The sequence below is a fragment of the Echiichthys vipera genome (assembly GCF_963691815.1).
Source record: "Echiichthys vipera genome assembly, chromosome: 1".
NCBI classification, from domain to species: Eukaryota; Metazoa; Chordata; class Actinopteri; order Perciformes; family Trachinidae; genus Echiichthys; species Echiichthys vipera.
In genome coordinates, this window is record NC_139826.1 from 35,767,016 (window position 1) to 35,786,240 (window position 19,225).

Below are 19,225 nucleotides of genomic sequence, written 5' to 3' on the forward strand. Positions count from 1 at the left end.
ACAACAAAATCAGTTCATCAACCTTGCAAAAACAGGATGCACTAGAAATCTGGTGATGTAGAGATTACTGTCAGTTCATACAGTGACTACCGCCTGTTGTCACCCATTTTGTTCATCTGCGGAATTTCAGATTCCCTTAAAGATCTGCATTGTCAAGATTGTATTATTATTTATTACCCTTTATTTAACCAGGAATATTCCCGTTGACATTTAAAATCTCTTTTCCAAGGGGGTCCTGGTCAAGACAGCAGCATAAACACACAAGTTTCACATTTAAAACAAATACAACACCCAAATAAACATGAAACATAACTTAAAATGATAGATCAACAAAATAAAACAGCATAGATGGCATAGACTACTTTTTTTTTGACAATACACTCGTAAATCAGAAATGCAAATTATTTACATTTTGCAACCTGGGCTGGAGCCAGAGAGCAGCACACTCTGCTCCAGTTTAATCCCTTAGACTCTCTCTTCATTTTTGGCCACAACTGGGAAACAAGACATTGGAACACAGAGGAGCTACACAAAATGTTACCTATACCGTACATTCACTGATATTTCATTGATTTCATTGTCTGCCATGCTGCATGACGCTTTGAAATTTGCAGATCAGTCGGGACAGGTAAAGACATTTGCATCAGTGTCAGTGATGTAAAACGTTACATAGCTTTACGCACTTAAAAGTTAACTTACATAACTTAATTAAAATAAGTAAAGGTGGATTTTTGGTTTAATACAGGACATGAAAAGCAATCTCCAGGATGTAAGTCCTGAATTTATTTGACCCATCTACCTCAATCTCCTCCCTACGCGGACTGTGTTGCTCTTTGTACTACGTCACCTGACGTCCTCCTTTGATCCTGTCATAAAGGCCATATCAGCCTGCGAGCGCGAAGCTGACATGGCTTAAGAAAATCAGAGATACCAAAAGGCTTCACATACTGTAGTCACTGACTGTAGATTGTCAACAAAATTCCAAATGTTTATCTTAGCCTGTCCTTTATATGTTGGTTCACTAAAATTTGGGAACTACACACAAATACACTCACAATTCCTACAGTGTTCATCTGCTGTGAATGTAAAGCTAAATGTTAACATTACTAACTCAAGTCCAATAGGCTCCATATGTAAAGTGTCCTGAGATAACATTTGTTTTAAATTGATACTGTAAATAAAACTGAATTGAATCAAATGTGCTCTAGTACAGCGAACACAATGTGTTGTGACGGCACTGCATCACCCGGTGACCTCTGTGATATTAACATCCACATTAGAATTGATATACGGCCTCTTCTGAAAATAATACACCTATTACAACTGTATTTCATTATATTCATGTTGTTTAACAGACTTTACTCATTAGAGCTCAATTTAATTATCTCACTGTTCTTTTCCCCACACCCACCGACATTTTTTTTATTTCATCAACTGCAATAAGCTCATTACCGTCCATTTTTAGCAGCTTTATGCTGAACAGAGCCTCTTTACATCAAGGTGTTGAATTAGGAAAATGCAAAGAAAACTACAACAACCGGATAAAACCTGCTGTTATTAAGCGTTTGAATGCACCTGTACATCATGCAATGTCACTTTGTTCCTGTGTGCAATTAAGAGCTCTCATAATACAGTCTGTTTCCATGATGCCAACCTTTTTAGGTCTAATTTTTTGAGCTGACAAAGACATGAGAGGAATGTGCACACATTTCCTAGAATGGACATTGCCTGGAAGCCATTAGAGTATCAGCAACGACCAGCAAAGGTCAGGGGACCACCAAAAACCTGAACAATCATCCTGTGAGGACCAGGAATATTCACAGAACATCCAATTAGCACAACCATATCTGAAGCATATCCAAGGTTAATTTACCTCACCACCCTTAGATTTTTTGTTTTGTATTATGTTTAGAAATTAAAATAAGACTCTGTAAATGGTAAATGGACTTGTACTTCTATAGCGCCTTTCTAGTCTGACTACTCAAGGCGCTTTCACAGTTTTTGTCACATTCACCCATTCCCACAGACATTCACACTGATGGCAGTGGACATCTACATACCATCTAATGTAACCATTCACATCACATTTACACACCCATACACAGCACAGGGAGCAATTTGGGGTTCAGTGTCTTGCCCAAGGACACTTCGACATGCGGACCAGGGGAGCTGGGGATCGAACTGCCAATCTCTCGAATGGCGGACGACCCACTCTGTGACTGAGCCACAGTCGCCCACTACTCTGTAGTTTTGAACAATTCTTGTCAGCACATCACACATTGGCAATGATGGACCCAGCAGGAATGAAGAAGTGAAACTGAAAAACTGGACTGCAAAGAGTATCCGTCAAATCTGAGAGCCATTACAATCCATTGCACCAATTGTAAGCACAGAAACAACTAATTCCACCAGGACTCTCAATCTCTTTTTACGGAGAGCACATGCTATTTACGACCCCATTAATCACCCGCCAAAGTAAGACCTTTTTATTTAGATGTAATAAATGCTCATTTCATTCACACCAAGTCAATAATTCCTGTTGCTCAATAGTCTTATAAAGCTATTTGTTAGCTGGTGTTCATGTGTGAACAGCCCTCTTTTCTCTCCGTCTGTGGCAGTGAAGTGGACAGGTGACCTTCCTGTGGTATGAAGTACAATCTGCTCAAGTACACACACACATACATACACTCCATCAATCTTTGTTACAGCCGCAGAAAGGAAAGCAGCCAGACAGCATATCACCTTCCTCTCTGTTTCCTTCCATTATAATGCAAACAAGAGCACTTAGTACTGTGTGCAGGGCTTCACTTCTGCCCCGTCTGTAGTTTTTCCCAAAGGGGAAACGTGACGAGTTTATGACAGCGCGGACTGTGAAGAGCTGGGAGTTTTAGCTTACCAAGGAAATGAAAATGAATCACCACATAGTTAAAATAATCCCCAAGCTCTCTGAAGAATCATCTGCCTTGCTGAGTTTTACATAATTACCTAATCTCAGGCCGACTAACCTTCTGACACAACATCATAGGAGATCTCACAAGGGGCATTTACAGTAAAGTGTCTTCACACAGAAACAACAACCAAGGTTTGTGTTTGTTGCTACCTGATAGTCTGTGACCAATAAATGTGCATACAATTAACAGCCTATTGGATTGAATGAGCAGTTTAAGTGACCACAAGCCACAGCCAAGCACTAATGAATGAATGAAGAATCTGCAGCCCTTGTTTTGTACAAAAATGCCTTCTAAAGTTAAGCTGATGCTATTTTGAGGCTTCAGGAGTTAAACGGATCAAATTGGTATCCTCAAAAGTTACTTTAGTAGAAAACCCCATGTTTGTATATCTATCCACAAGCCTGGCATCACCAGACTAATTGCAAATGCATACTAGTCTGGGCCCTCTGAGTTAATTCCGTTCGCTCTATCAACGGTGCAGATCGCAATGCTTCTGGAAGCAATTGGATAGACCCACAACCAATCACAGAAACAAAATGGGAGAGCTTGTTCATGGGAAACAATTGTGGCTGGGTCCCAAAACGTCCCAAAATACAGCTAAAAAGTACACTAAAATGTGTTTCTGAAAACATTTGATGTGAGAAATGTTGCTCATAGGTTGATCGAACTTTACATTGAAAGATTTTTAACATCTCGTCTGTCACTTTAACAATGAAGTTTGAAGAAGAGTTGATGCTTAGCAGGTCAGATCAGGGCATGGCAGAACGCAAGTCCTCCCATGAATTTTTAATGGGGGGTAATGCGTTAAGGCTACAACGGTGGAAGCCGAAGGGTGATGCCAAAAAAAATGCAGCAGGCTGTGATGAAAAGCTGAGACTACGACTACACTACTTTTGGAGAAAGGCAACCTGTCGTCATGCTGCGGTGGCCAATGCAATCAGACTTGTCATTGTCCATTTGAGACAGTGTGAGAGCCCTATGCAGTCAACAGCAAACATCCTGCCTCACTGCCAAGAAAGTTTAAAACCATAATAGTGTAAAGAAAATAAACATAAGCAATTAACTTAACTGGCCCCTTGTGCTTCACAAATTGGATTAATTCCAACCCACCACACACCTAGAGTGCAGTTTATACTACACATTGAATTTGACAATGTGTGAAGTGTGAGTTCATCGTTAGGTTAGCCATGGAGGTTTTGATCCTTTTAAATAAAGCAATTCAGAAAATAAATCCAGAGGATCCAACAGAGGATCTGCTGCAAGGTGTGGATCAATGTGGGAGAAGATAGAAAGATCATGGAAAAAATTGACTCTGTTCCCATCAGCTTTATATTTTGATGCTCTTAACCTTCCATAGAGTTACAGTATACTATACGCCACAGAGGAGAGAAGTCAGTGGAGAAGCGGTGTGCTTTATTAAACAAAAGAAGAGCAGCAGAGAGGGAGAAACAAGTGATGACAGAAGATAGATGTACAGTACATGAGCCACAGACAGTGAGACAGTAAGAGAGTTTGATAGATGTAGAGAAAGGTTGAGAGGGAGAAAGAGAGAGACACAGAGAACATGTCGTGCACTGAGTTAAAACAAAGACCTGTACAGCTTGTGTATGTTGCCTGGAGCAAGTCTTCAAGGGAAACTCCACCAACCCTGGCAGCACTTTAAGGACATCTAAGTACTTCCATTTTACTCACATAACACTGCTATAACATACATACAATGTATTTTAAGTCAACTTAGTGATTAAAAGAAACACATAATGTGTAGATCTGATATCTGCAGTACTGTTCATTGGTAAAGTCCCAGCTGCACCATTTATTCTCAACAGCATTATATGTGTATAGAGCCACTATGACCCAATATCCAAAGTGTATACATTTCATCTATCTACTGTTTTTGTCAGAACAATGCATATATTTTTATTGTATGTGTAGTTTCTATTATATTCCTATTTTATACTTGTTATTCTTTTGTAAGATATGTGTAAATATATGTGGGTATGCAACAACTTGAAATCCTCCAACCCATACTTCCACATGGGTCATTTGTTGGCTTTTGACCCGGAAATAGAATAAACCAGGAAGCAACCCGCCGAAAACAACATAAAAAAATAACATTTGGCCATGGCAAGCAACATCACTACCCAGAAGACCCATTTCTGTTGTAATTCGTTCCAAAACTCGACCATTTCCCCCCATGTTTGTGATTTTGACAGAGGTGAACCCGAAACAAAGCTGTATTCTGACCAGCTGTAAGTTGGTTGAGCGTCACCTACTGTACTGGAGGAAGAGTTACTCAGTCATTTTCCCATTCATCCCTTGTACATGTGGGAAACTTCAATTATCCAGTCATTCCCTTGACAGAGGAAAGATCATTCTCGGGTTACTGATCGGCATGTAAGTTGTGATGTGATGCAGTTACATATGTGACGTAGAACATGCCTAGTTGTAAGTGGACATGTAAGTTAACTCACGCAAGTGTTTATTTTGCCCAGTAGAGAGAAATAGTTTGAAACCAATGCAGAGACAGACGGATGTTAACAAAGAGAGACAGAGTGATTTTGCACTGCATCACATCTGTAGCAGCCTCAGGCGGCAGCCAGAGGGCTGCGGGGAGGAGCCTCATTAACTGAGTGAGCCCATAGTTTGCTTCCGACGTGGGCATGAAGGAGGAGAGCTGCATTCTGCACCTCATCCGCTCCTCACTTCAACGCTCGATTTTCTTCTTTGCATAATCTTTTCCTCCCCTCGCTCCCTCTGTAGTGGTTCAAAGAGAAGCATTCTGCAAAGGCTATGTAGTCATTTTCCAAACCAATCCTGTGTTTTGCTAGTCATCACAGGCACAAATGGAAAGTCTGTGCCTGGTTGCAACGGCAAAACGTTATGTTTGTATATAAAATTTATTTTTCAGAGAACATCACAGAGGAATTAGCTTGCCACATTAATGAATTAATTGATAAAATTTGGTGCTGTTTATTGGGAGGTTAATTAGTCACGAATGATTTCTTTCATAATATGTGTTTCACGCTGATTGCCACTGATTACCTCTCTGCAGTTCCAATGATCAGACTCAAGAGTGTCTGAATTAGTTTTAGTATTGAGGTTATTTGCTCCACAACAAAGTAAAAAGAGGACAAGAAGAAAAGAAGAAGCATATGATTCAACAGCTTCAAGGTAATTAACAGCTTCAAAGTAATTACTGTAACAGGCAACGTTCAGTTTGTGATTACTTTGCTTGTCATTTGATAACAATAATTGGAATTTGTGTACTTCTCCATGCACGCACACAAACAGGCCTCAGGGATTTATTATAGAGGTGAGAGTGAGCACAGGTTGTCTTTAACTTAAAGGAACCTCCTCAGAATTCAGAATTTAGACTCAAACACGAGTGGAAATACAACTTTTATACAAAAAATAACCTAATCTCAGAAAGCAATTTGTCATCACTGCTAAAGGAATTACTAGCAGCTTTAACAGTAATAAAGTAACATTTTATTTTTATTAAGTTCACTAGTGTGCACAGTGTAAAAGGCAATAATTGAACACATTTTATTGACATCATGACATCAACGGGAAACAGTTGAGGCAAAAAAGTGAGGGTAGGGTCAGGCAGCATGGTTAGGATTAGAAAAAGTGTTGCCCGGGTTGGCTTGAGAGCTCTACACTGTGGTGTGGAGCATCTTGTCTGCCTGGGCTGGGGGGTCCCTGTGGCGGCGCCCCCTGTAGCCATGGACCATGATTTCTCTCGGTGTGCGCGGCCCCCAAAGGTAGATTCTCCCTCACCTCAGATCTCCGTGCTAAGCCATGTCTCCTCAGCAATCGCTAGTGTGTGTGTGTGGGTGTGTGTATGGCTATGTGTGTGCGTGAGCGTGTATGTCTTTGTGTATCTCTGTGTGTATATTTTTGGGGGTGGGAGGTTTGGGTTTTCATGGTGTTTCTTTGTTGTTCATGTTTTGTTTCGTTTTTTGTTTTGCTTTTATTTTCTGTAAGTCACTTTGTGCTACTGTCAAAGTATGAAAAGTGGCATATAAATAAAGATTGATTTGATTTGATTCGTAATAAATTTATGGATTACACATAATTAACAGTGCATTACTTTTCGTAGCCTCGTGAGGCCATCCCGATCTTGCGAGCTCCATTGTATTTTATCTGCAGATCAGTCTGGTAACGTGTGAAGGAGAAGATTTAGAGAAGTTTGCCAAGCGAACGTCCAATCAGGGGGTTTGAGTGTGACGCAACGCATGCAAATCAGACCTTATCGAGACACGTTTTCAGAGAGCGGTAGCCCTAAATCTGTTAGCCGCTCGCTAATGCTTTTTTTTCTTCTGTTGGAATATGAAAATTGCGTTACAGAAACTGCAAATATCCTTTACTGACACGTAAAGACACTCTGTTCGTACATCATACCCTTTGTGGATCTGATTGGTTTATTTGGCCTGATAGACAGATTGTTTATCCAATCAGCAACTAGTATTTTTGCTTCTTCCAAAACGATCTCCCAGAGTTCCCAGATGGATATGCTAAAACAAAGGCGATTCATGCGGATCGATCCATCTGGCAGAGTCAGGTTATACTTTTCATTCTTATATGTACAAAGCGAATGAGAACAGCTCGCCTATTATCAACCTAACTGCCCCTGAAAAATAATATTCTTTCCACTCCCCCCTCTCTGCTTGGCAGTTCAGGAGTCAAGACGGCAGTAACAACCACAAAAACAGGTATTATACTGTTGGATAACATATTGTGTATGAAATGAATCTGCAGATGGTCCGTTTTAAAATGATTCTAAACTTTTCATTGAATGTCAGTCTCTGAGTCAAGACAAAGGCAAAAATGCTGTTGTTGATCAGCTGGGGTTCCTATTGACCGCTTAAGAGGAGTGACGAGTCAGCAGTCAGAGACAGGTATAAAAGCGAAAAGTCAATAGATTGTGAATCACCGCAATCATAAATGTGCACAAAAAAGAGACATGCGCACGCGCACACGCACATGCGCACATGCACACACACACACACACGCAATCCCTCCAGGCTTAAGCCTGACAGAGATAATTAATCACGAAAAGCTATTTGTGTAATTCTTACACTTATCTGCTCCCCGGTGACTGGTACTTTCTGCGTAGCGTTATCCACAGACAATACAAACTTGTGATATAGATAGGAAATGTGTTCCAGAGGGACTACAACAAACACACTTACACACACTTATTCTGCTTTACATATTGACAGCCTATTAAGACTGACAGTAGCATCTGAGGTCTGCGCGGCTGTGGCTACACACAGAGTAATTTATGTCACAAATAATGTTCACCTTTAAGTGTAACCTGGTATCTAAGGGGAAAGCATGGCAACATGCTGTGAATAGCTGACCTGTGACTGCGGTGCTCCATGAGAGCTGGTTGAAATGAGACTGCAGAGACAGAAAGCTTAATAACAGAGGACAAGAGATGAGAGGGAGCGGGAGAAGAGAGATGCAGAAGACAAATGGTAGAAAAAAAGGAAGGAATATAGAGGAGGAATGAGCAGAGAACGACGAGATGAAGAAGGAGAGGGAGAGGAAGCAGTGAGGGGAGGAGATGGGAAGGAGGAGGAAAGGAGAGGAAAAGGGAAAGAGGAGATGATGAAAAGGATGGAGGGGAGACAAAAGAAAAAAGAGAATAAGAAAGGAGGGGGATGAAAAAAGGGAAGAAATGAGAAAGTAGAGAAGCAGATGAAGACAGAGAGGAGAGGAAAGGAGAGGAGAAAAGAGAGTGAGAAGAGGAAGAGATTGGAAAAGATGAAGGAGAAGATAAGGAAAGAGGAGATGAAAAATAGTAAAAATGAAGCAGAGGAAAGGAAGGACGGTAGGAGAAAGAGAGGAAAGGGTGAGGAGAGAAGAGAAGAATAAGCTGTTCTTTTCTACGGTGCTCATGGGTCCAATTTAAACCCAGGGCTTTAGAGATGAAGCATGAAAGTGTGTGTGTGTGTGTGTGTGTGCGCGCCTGCCAGGGCCAAAGGTATATATAGTACTGTATATATAAGAGAGAGAGAGAGACAGGCAACGGCTGAGCCCTCAGACTGACCTAATGACCTAATGAATTCCTCTGATATCACTTCTGATACTCAATAAAAACAATATGATGCTCCAGCTGAGCCAGACAGGTGAGGCTTCAGGTGGGGTTCTCGGGTCTTACCTGTCTCACAACGGCGTCCTGTGAATCCTGAGGGACAGACACACGTGTTAGGAGACACACAGGTCCCACCGCTCCTACAGCCCTCCTCACAGAAAGCTAGAAAGAAGAAAAAGAAATGTTTTACTTTGTCTTCATATGCTGGATATTGCAGCGGCAGCAGCACAAAAAAGCCTTGAAGTCTGCAGTTTAAGGCTTCATGAAGGAAAGACAAAGTGCAAAGTGGTTCCACTGACTATTTGTAAGAGCAGTGTAACTTGGAGGCAACAGACGTTGTCATTCACATCAGTTTATAAATGCTGCTTTTATGTTTAGCTGTGTGTGTGTGTGTGTGTGTGTGTGCGCGTATGTGCGTGTGTGTGTGTGTGTGTGTGTGTGTGTGTGTGTGTGTGTGTGTGCGTGTGTGTTAGTGTGTGTGTGTGTGCACTCAATAAGTTGAGTGCCATGCAGCAACATTATATATGAAATATCACTAGAATGGCAATATTGTGCATTTTAAAGAGGCACTGCAGAGTGATACACGGCTCAGAACCGTGACCTGTCCTCCTCAAATTCATTTTTGCATTCTTGAAAGTGTCGTATCTGAAATTTTTTTTTTTCAAGTGTTATCACCCACTGGACAGCTTTTCAGAGTTAAGTGAAGGTGATTAAAAGGCACCATGATTAAAAGGCACCAGACCAATGTCTTCGAGCGAGACTGGTGACAGTGCTGCAAGATGCACTTATTTAAGGGATAATGCAGAGCAAGATGGACCTTAAAGCGAATGGAACCTCAACATGGTGACACATCGTCCTGAAGTAATTTCAATACTAATTTGACACAAATATTGATTTCAACGTTTTTCCCCTGACTTTTTTCTGCCGACTGAAGGATGTTTTCTTCCAGACACTGGAGCAATTTCAGCTGACATTGGGTGTAAGGTACACCCTGCACAGGACATGAGTCTAGCACAGGGCACATAGACACAAACAGAGACGGGCACATAGAGGCAAACAGATACGGACAACCATCCACACACTCACACCTATGGGCAATTTATTTAGAGTCACCAATGAACCTAATACCTGCATGTCTTTGGACTGTGGGAGGAAACCGGAGAACCCGGAGAAAAACCACGCAGACACGGGGAGCACATGCAAACTCAACACAGAAGGGCCCCAGCCGGGATTGGAACTGGGAACCCTCTTGCTGTGGGGCGACAGTGCTAACCACCATACCACTGCGCTGCCCTACAGCAGGAGTCTGCTATTCAGAAATAGCAACCCATAGAATGTATTACCTAACCCTAACTAACTATATTTAGGCAAAAGAAAAATATTGTTTTGCTTGTGGGGACAAAATCAGAGCTTACAGTAGAGTAAATGTTGGCCTTACATTAATCAATCTTAATGCTATGCTTAATGCTTGTGTACCTCTATCCGCATTGAAAAAAAAAAAATTCAAACAGCTTCAAAGTTTTTATAAATTATACCCACGCGTTCCATCGAAATATTTAATGAGCTAAAGGAAAAAGTCCTTTTTTGTAATAACTTTAAACTTTCTGTAGCCTACCTGTGGAGCAACACCAGATACAGAAGTGGGGCAGAATCTAGCAGGACAAATATTTCTAGCTGTTATGTGAGAGCATGATGTATGCATTGAACAACTTCTTTTTACGGTGACTTCCTATTTTGAACTTTTATGTAAGCGAAAGCATGTTAATTCAGCTTTAGTTTGGTCTATTGCAGCATCGGTTATATTAACACTCATGAAGCTCATGTCACCTAATGCTTCTCCTGCAAAACTGATCTGAACATAACATGTGGTGGATGGACAGCACAACGATGCCAGAGATTTTATTGCTCCAAAGCACGTTGAGTGTTTTTGAAGGCCATAGCACATTTATCCTGAAAACATTGTAAGCACTTTACAAAGCCTCACATCCACCCACCCACACACTGACTGTGGAAGAACTACCACGCAAAGAGCTCAGTGTCAAGGACCACCTGCTCAACCGCCTGAGCTGTTGTGTTATACCTGAAAGAAATATGCTAAAATTCTTGCATGAATGGATTTGATGCCTCACATTTTGACTTGTAGGGTATATTTTGTAGTGCTGGTAAGGCCATGGCACCAAAATACAAATAACTTACTTTATTGAGACAAACTGATCCACACGGCTGTTACAAAAAGGCATCATGAGCATTTTCTGATCTGCTACCACACTAGTTAACTGTTGTCTGGCTGAATTTAAAACAGCTTAGTTGAAGTCATGGAAAGATCCCCCCCATGGCTTAAATAAACCAGTAGTGAGATGGGCGCAAACCATACTAGTAGTGTTTGTTGTTAGTCATACCAGAGGCTTTAGAACATAAAGGCCACAAGGTGAAATGTGTCTGGCAAACTCTAGTAGTTCTATATACATAAGTGTTTCTGGAGTTTTGACCTCTTTAGACTTTCTCCATTCAATGAACCTTGGTAGTAGGTGAAGCTCTGCCAGAAACCCTCAATAGTCTTACACAAGAAGCAGCCACAGTGGAATTTAGTTTTTTCTCACAAATAGGTGAGAAAATAAATACAGTTGTGACATTGCTCTAGGAGGTCACACAAGTTTGCCTTTGGAGCCACTGGCTCTAAAAAATAAAAAAGTCCCATTGTATACAAGTCAATAGGGAAATGATCTTCTCACCTGATTTATTACCTCAATAAGGGTTAAGGTTAATGACAAAATAATCCACATGGCTGTTACTCATCAACGAGGGACCTGTTGTTCTTCTAATGATTATTATTCTTATTTTACCGTATGACTTGGCTTTTGGAGGACCTTAACATACATACAAAGTCTCCAAAATTTTGAAAAATCTTATAGTTCATCTCCTGGGCACTGCCGAGGTGCTCTTGAGCAAGGAACCGAAGCCCCAACTGCTCGGGGCGCTGATCCATCTCTAAAATAATTGCATGTTTGTAGCTCCTGTTTATGCATGTGTGTGTATTTCGGGCCTGTGTGTGTATAATGAGAATAATAAAATAACAGAGTGAAAAAATTGAATTTCCCCTTGCCGGATGAATAAAGGCATTCTTTCTTTTCTGTCTTTATATCTTGGCCTGGGTAACCTTCAGGACAGATGGACACAGGACACATCCTCAGCAGTGTATCCTTGCCTTACTTGGTGTTCCAGCCTTCGACTGATATGTTCTTTGAGTGCACATTTGAGTGTCATGCATCAACATGGCTGAGACAAACAGACAAAGAAGAAGAGGAGGAAGGAGCGGGAGAGCCGGCAGACGAATGTACTCGACGAAACAAAAGGAAGAGTGAATGTGGGGAGAGACAGTGAGACGGAGCCGTTAGTCAGTGCTTAAAGCGAAAAGGATTAAACTGAAAAAGAGGGCAGACTTAATTGAGCAAGTTCATTAAAGAGAAATTACTTGAGTATTTCTAAGCTTAATTAATGACACGATTTGAAAGATGGGCCTTAATGGGCTGAAAAGTCTATTTATAGACACTTGCATAGGGTGTGTGAGCCTAATATATCTGTGTGTGTGTAATGTAAGTGCGACAGCTTGTCTTGTGAATCCAAAGAAACATGATTGATCTGTGTAAATGATTACCCTTGTGTTAAAGAAAGAAGTGCTACATATACAAATGAATACATAAGTGCAATAAATAAAAGCAGAGTCCCACGCCAGAAGCTATTAGTCCTATTAATGTGACTGGTTCCACTATTTAAGAAGTTCTATCAGGCCCTCATTAGGAGCCTGATTGCCTCTGTACTAATAAACCTCACACTTAAAAATTAATTACACTTATATTGACTCAATCTATCTCCAGCTCTAATTATCATTTTACTGCCATCAGCATAATGCAGCCTGTCTGTCGAACTAATGACTCCGAAAGATGAGGGGGCTTCACTGGGGATGGGGGTCTTGTGTGTTCTGTAAGACCTGCATTTTTCAATCAAAGCTGCAACAATTTTCTCGCCCAGAGTCGTAGCCCCCGATTTGCATCAGCCTCCAGTATTTTATTCTTGTTAGAGTGAAAAGAAAACACCCTTGGCCTACTAGAACTCTCCACTGAGACTCACGTTTATCAAAATAATACCATGCATAGGGGGAGCAGATGTCCCACAGAATTTAGGAATTGTCAGCAGTCCAGAATCCCAAATCCATGTACAGTAGTGCTGTGAATTGATAAACAACTGTGCATGGTGTGTGTGTGTGTGTGTGTGTGTGTGTGTGTGTGTGTGTGTGTGTGTGTGTGTGTGTGTATGTGTGTGTGTGTGTGTGTGTGTGTGTGTGTGTGTGTGTGTGTGTGTGTGTGTGTGTGTGTGTGTGTGTGTGTGTGTGTGTGTGTGTGTGTGAAATTCAGTGAGGCTTGAACACCCTTCTTGCAGTTTGCCAGATATAGTATGTCTGCAGGAAGGGTCAGGCTATGGAGTGCATCTCTAGCAGATTGCAATTGTGTTGACACTCTTTCTTTTTTTCTAAAATCAATGTTCGGAAGTGGCAAATGTAAACAAAAAGATCTGCCCTTCAAATTGCTTTGCTAGATCTTTGATGGATGTACAGTGTGTACTCTCTAAGGGCTTTGTCTGAGAGAAGAACTCTGAGGTTTTTTTCTACATAGACTATACATAGAAAGTGTGATGCTTTATTATTACAGTAAAAAACACTCAGAAAGATGAGTTTCGTAGCTGCAATTTGTTTTGCTCCATTTCTTTCTCCTGTGGTTTTAGAAATGGAATTCTACACAGAGACCTGATGTTTACCATTGATGCTACAAATCGCTATCATGCTCCATTAGGTACATTTCCATTAGGGTACAATGTAGTCGCTTGGAAAGTTTCAGGCCACGCCCTCTCAAATGGCTGTTCACTCGCTGTGTTTCTATTACAAAAAATAGTGTGTGTGTGTGTGTGTGTGTGTGTGTGTGTGTGTGTGTGTGTGTGTGTGTGTGTGTGTGTGTGTGTGTGTGTGTGTGTGTGTGTGTGTGTGTGTGTGTGTGTGTGTGTGTGTGTGTGTGTGTGTGTGTAAATGGAACAGAGAAAGAGAGGGATCATGCAACAAAGGGCCTTAGGTCAGAATCCGGCCAATCCGGCCGCTGCAGCACTCATTTTAACAAGCCCGTGCACAGATAATTTTCTGCGCTGCATTCTACCAGTGGATAAATGTGTCTACTCTACTCCGCGTTGTTGTTTAGGCGTCTGTACTTCCCCACCAAGTCACATCCTGCTGAGAGTTACAACCAATCAGCAATGGCCCTGCTCTCCCACAGGACCAACAAACAGCCGGTCAAACGACCACTCGAGCGACTCACATGCAAATTAGGGACGTTTCGACAAGATGGACCTGCCTCGTTCCGGGTATTCGACCCTAATGGAAGCGCACCTATTGTTGCTGGAAATATCGCAAGCCTCCACAAACTCTCACCATGTATGCTGCAACCCAGTTTTACTCAGATGTAGGAAATACACAGTCCAAAATTTCAACTGCCAGCCCCCCTGAAGTCGGAATTACTGAGTAAGCAGTCGGAGATCCCGAAGAACCCAGGCCTCCCAATCCAACGTGGAGGCACCCAGCATCCACAGCACTTAAAGCTGTAGGAATACACTGTTTATTCACACTTATTTGTGTTATGCTCATTAAATCAGACGTAGAGACAGTGCTGTCCGTCTTCTATACGTGGACCAGTTCTGACTCAAGAGGTAAAAGGAATGCAGCATGACTTTTATACAGAGCATCTCACTAACCTCTTATTTTCTGCTTTCTGTGCCTTGTTTGAAATATTATCCACAATCCACCCTTCCCCATTTCTCCTCCTTGCCCCTCCCTCTGCTCCTCCTCCACTTTACATTACAGGACCCCTGCTACAGGGACAAATAGCCTGTGCTGAGGCTGAGAGGAGGAGATTGCCCTCCCTCATTGTCGTCCCTGTGACCTCCAGCTAAACTATCTCACTGCTTAACTGAGCCTGTTGCTGACTCGTGACTTCCTGAGACATGCTTATATCCACAGATTTGCTATTTGAGTTTCCCATTACGCGGCCTAGATTGCTTTCCAGTGGGTGGTGAGAATGGAATCATTCCACTCGGTGCCGTGGCTAACAGCCACATTCACGGTCGTTGGGCATCCAAGGAGCCATCTCAGAATTAAGAGTAAGGGTATCACAGAGAAAGCCAATGTATATTCCACAAATTCAAGTAGATATGAAAGGAGAAAAGAAAAAGGAGAGGAGATTTCTAATTCTATGGTAGAATAAAACTGAACTAATAATTTGCGTCCCATGGAGCATACCACAGCCTCTTGATAACGATCTCATCTCTAACTTTAAATTCAAATCTCGAGGAGTTTAAAGCTCCATTTTTAAATATTTTTCATTTTTAATGTCATGTGAAAAGGGTCACACATATCCCTAATAAGCGTCACATTTGAGTTATAGTACTAAGCATCCATTTATCTGAAAGCTAATACCTGGCAATGTTTGAAAAGCCCAGAAGGTTGTTTAACAACACTTACAAAGACCCAAAATCCTTCTCATAACCTCCTATAATAACCATCTGGATGAAAAATGATTCCATCTGCTGCATCAAGAAAAATATTTTGAATCCCTTTCACTCTGTTTTCTGTCTGCAACCGGTAACCATCTTTGTTTGGATTAGGAAACCAATGGAGTCGCAACATGGGAGATTGGGATAAAAATATTTTTGATTGTGAAGCAGATGGGAAATTATTTTCATCCAGATGGTTGGAACAGTCTTTGAGGTAACACAAATGCATGAGAGGCACAAACTGGGACTGGGTCACCCAGTGATGAAAGAACAGAGAAATATTATCCAACTCAGAGATTTAAAGGCTCTTTTAGCTCATTGTTTTTGGCTTTACGGCGCATGTATCGAATGTGTCAGTCTCACAGGAATTCCTGACAACAGTATTTTCTTTTTAAATATATCTGGAGCACTTTTTAGATGTCTCACTCATCCATTTTGAACTGTTTCTACAAATCTATCAATCTCTGTTCAGATTGAGTGAGACTTAAATTGAAAACCCCAACTGTATGTTTTCATGCATCAAGTCTAATTTACTTTTGTCTTGTATGCCAAGTCAAGCCCAATGGCTACACGAAGCCAATAACAATAATATCCTGTCAAAAATATTAAGTACTATATGTCTCTAGTGATCAATCAAGGCCCTATTGTTTAATTCTAAATACATAAACACAGAGTAAACACTTTGGTAGTATTTCTGACACTTCTCAGACTGGAAAAAGACAGTTTGGCTGTTTGCTGTCTGTGCTGCTGGAAAGGGTTTTGAAGACAGTGACAGCCATAACAGAGGTTAGAGTCAGTCTGGATTGTAAGGTTGTGAGTCTATAAAGCATTTAAGCGCTGCTGACATCTTTCTTTTAGTCTGACTTTCAGGTAAGCCACTGCACCGACCCCCCGACTCCAGCAGGAGCAACACGCTCTGATAAATCTGCCCATCAGCAAACAGCTGACAGATGACGTTAGAGACTGGCTGGTGAGGAAAGGTAGACATTTAGCAGCTAAAGAGACAGATATTTGTGTTGGTGACCAACCTAAAACTAAAAACAGGGTACACTTAGACATCCATTAGGTCACTCGTCGCACATTTTCAAATGAATGATAATGTTGCTCTGTGTCTGGTGGATCTGTTTGCTAAACAATTTACTGTTGTATATTATACAATTTTATTATAATAATGTTGAAATGTAAAAATGTGTCAGGGCTGTTTTTCTGCCAGCATATTACTGCCACTGCCAGAAAAAGAAAAACAGATCCGTATTACATTACGTCGTGAAAAGTTTGTCATGACAAGATACTTTTCATGTTTTAACAATATAATTCCATGTTATTATGACATACAAACTTATCACATTATAACAAACTTTCATATTAAAACAATTAACCTATGTATCTTTTATAACATGATATATTGTTTCAAAAGGAGAAGTTTCACATTAAAACGTGATTAACTGTTGAATGAGGAAACTGTGTGCAGAGAACGGATTAATTGAGGAATATGACTAATTTACACAACTTAATTAGTTCTACTTCATTCTGCTGTTACTGAGCATGTGTGTGGAAAAAGATCATTCATTCATTCATTCATCCATCTTCAACCGCTTGTCTCTGCTGGGGTCGCGGGGGGCTGGAGCCGATCCCAGCTGACATCGGGCGTGAGGCAGGGTACACCTTGGACAGGACGCCAGTCTATCGCATGATCCGCTAAATAAATACATTTGTTTCTTTAAATTCAGTTTCTATTGAATGGCAGCATTACACTTCTGTAAAAATAAAGGCAGCTTTTAAATCTAAACATGTCTTCCTACAGATGCTGGTATTAAAAAGAGGGAGAACGTACAACAAACATGACTTAGTTCTCCTGAACACATCATTAGTACTTCTGACAGCGGAACAGAGGGGTATGTAGATAATGGACACTCTCCATCCCACCAAGCTGATCTCAGAGGATGAGAGGATTCCCTCTCTGCAGTGTGCTTATATTATCTGTCTAGCAGCCCGGCTAATGAATGCACAACAGCAGGCTTAAATTCAGAGGTTGAAGTCCACTGTCAGCCTGCAAAGAAGAGCTGAGCAGGGCACAAATTCAGCTAAGAAAGAATTAACGCCAACCCATTTACTCATGCAAATGCCTCACTTTGTTATGCATCAGAGTAGAGGCAGTTCACCCTTGGCTGTACTCTCGGTTGGGCATTTACTGAACATAACACATCATGACCGCACTTACAAGACAATAAGGACTCGGGCCAGGCAGTCAACGCAGATTAAAGTAGCGTTAAGGAAAATTTTCACAGCCATAATGTATCAGCAGAGGGTAAAAGGGTGGTTGATCAATAAGGCTTACACGGAAATTAATCCTGCATGGTGCTTTCAGAGACTTCTCTCTGTGGAACAAACCTCCGCACATTTCAAACGGCTCAAGGATAATGAGAGACCAACACGTGGATATCCAAGTGAGCTACAAATTACAAAGCAATTACAGGAATAATTTTGGTAGCATACCATTAGCTATTTTTTCTTCGCCCAAGTGATGTTTTTACTGCTTTTAAAAGGCCACTCTTGCTGTTGCTGGGTTACACCCTAGACTGTTTATTAAGATAGAAAACCGGGCTAACATGGGAGTGATGTCCATACACCTGCCTGACCCATCGTGTCGTTTCACCCCGTTTTTATAGCATCAAATAACTAATTCAAATCAAACGTACAAAACACTTGAAAAAAAAACAAACATTGAGAGAAACTCATCTCATCTCATATCATCTTCAGCCTCTTATCCGGGGTCGGGTCATGGGGGCAGCAGCTTTAGCAGGGGACCCCAAACTCCCCTTTCCCGGGCCACATTAACCAGCTCTAACTGGGGGATCCCAAGAGAAACTATCTTTGGGAATAATTTATTTGAGGTGTAGTCCAAGTTTTTTTTTACTATATCCACTAACATGGAACACATATAATGCAGCCAAGCCGTCCATTGTATATGCAGTCTATGGGTTACACATGGTGTTATGTAAATGTATTTAATCTAAAAACTGCATGTAGGAGGGATAATTGGCAATTAATTAGATTTCTCAGCAATTACTCTTGAATCACTTTGCCATATTGGATATATACCGGAGGTGCCACCATAGTTAGAATGGACGTTATTATGCTCAGTAATAATACTGTGGCCTTATTCAGCTCAATTACTTTTGTTCTTGCATTCAGTCCGAGTGCTGCGATACCTGTCAGTCCTTGCAGATATGATCTTTAATTAAACTAAGCCTAACAGTGAACTACAGTGCCCTTAATTGCTGTAATTCAACTGTTGCCATGTGTGCAGAAACACGGTTTTAAATGTTGCCTTCATGACCAGACAGCTACCGAAGGCTGAGGTAACACTACGGTGCCATTACTTTATGTTAAGACAGGGAGACTGAAAAGCATGAGCAAACTGACATCCAGATTTTCTTCTCTGCCACAAATTCTAGATGTAAAACAGCTGTCAGTGTTTAAACAGCCCTCTGAGATACTTTTTCTCCAGCCAATACATTTTTAGGCAGCATGACACAACTACAGTTCTTTGTGTCTATAGTTATCCATTCCCGAACAG

General features: G+C 41.2%; 1 protein-coding gene across 1 annotated transcript in view; it reads right to left on the minus strand.

The window, feature by feature from the left end:
• Positions 1-19,225, minus strand: part of LOC310961015 (protein kinase C-binding protein NELL1-like) — a gene marked incomplete at both ends in the record, with an annotated part of 255,021 nt that overhangs the window by 21,129 nt on the left and 214,667 nt on the right. Inside the window, 1 exon segment of the mRNA XM_083932929.1 lies at positions 9,121-9,216. Within this exon segment, the coding sequence (XP_083789055.1) occupies positions 9,121-9,216 (96 nt within the window).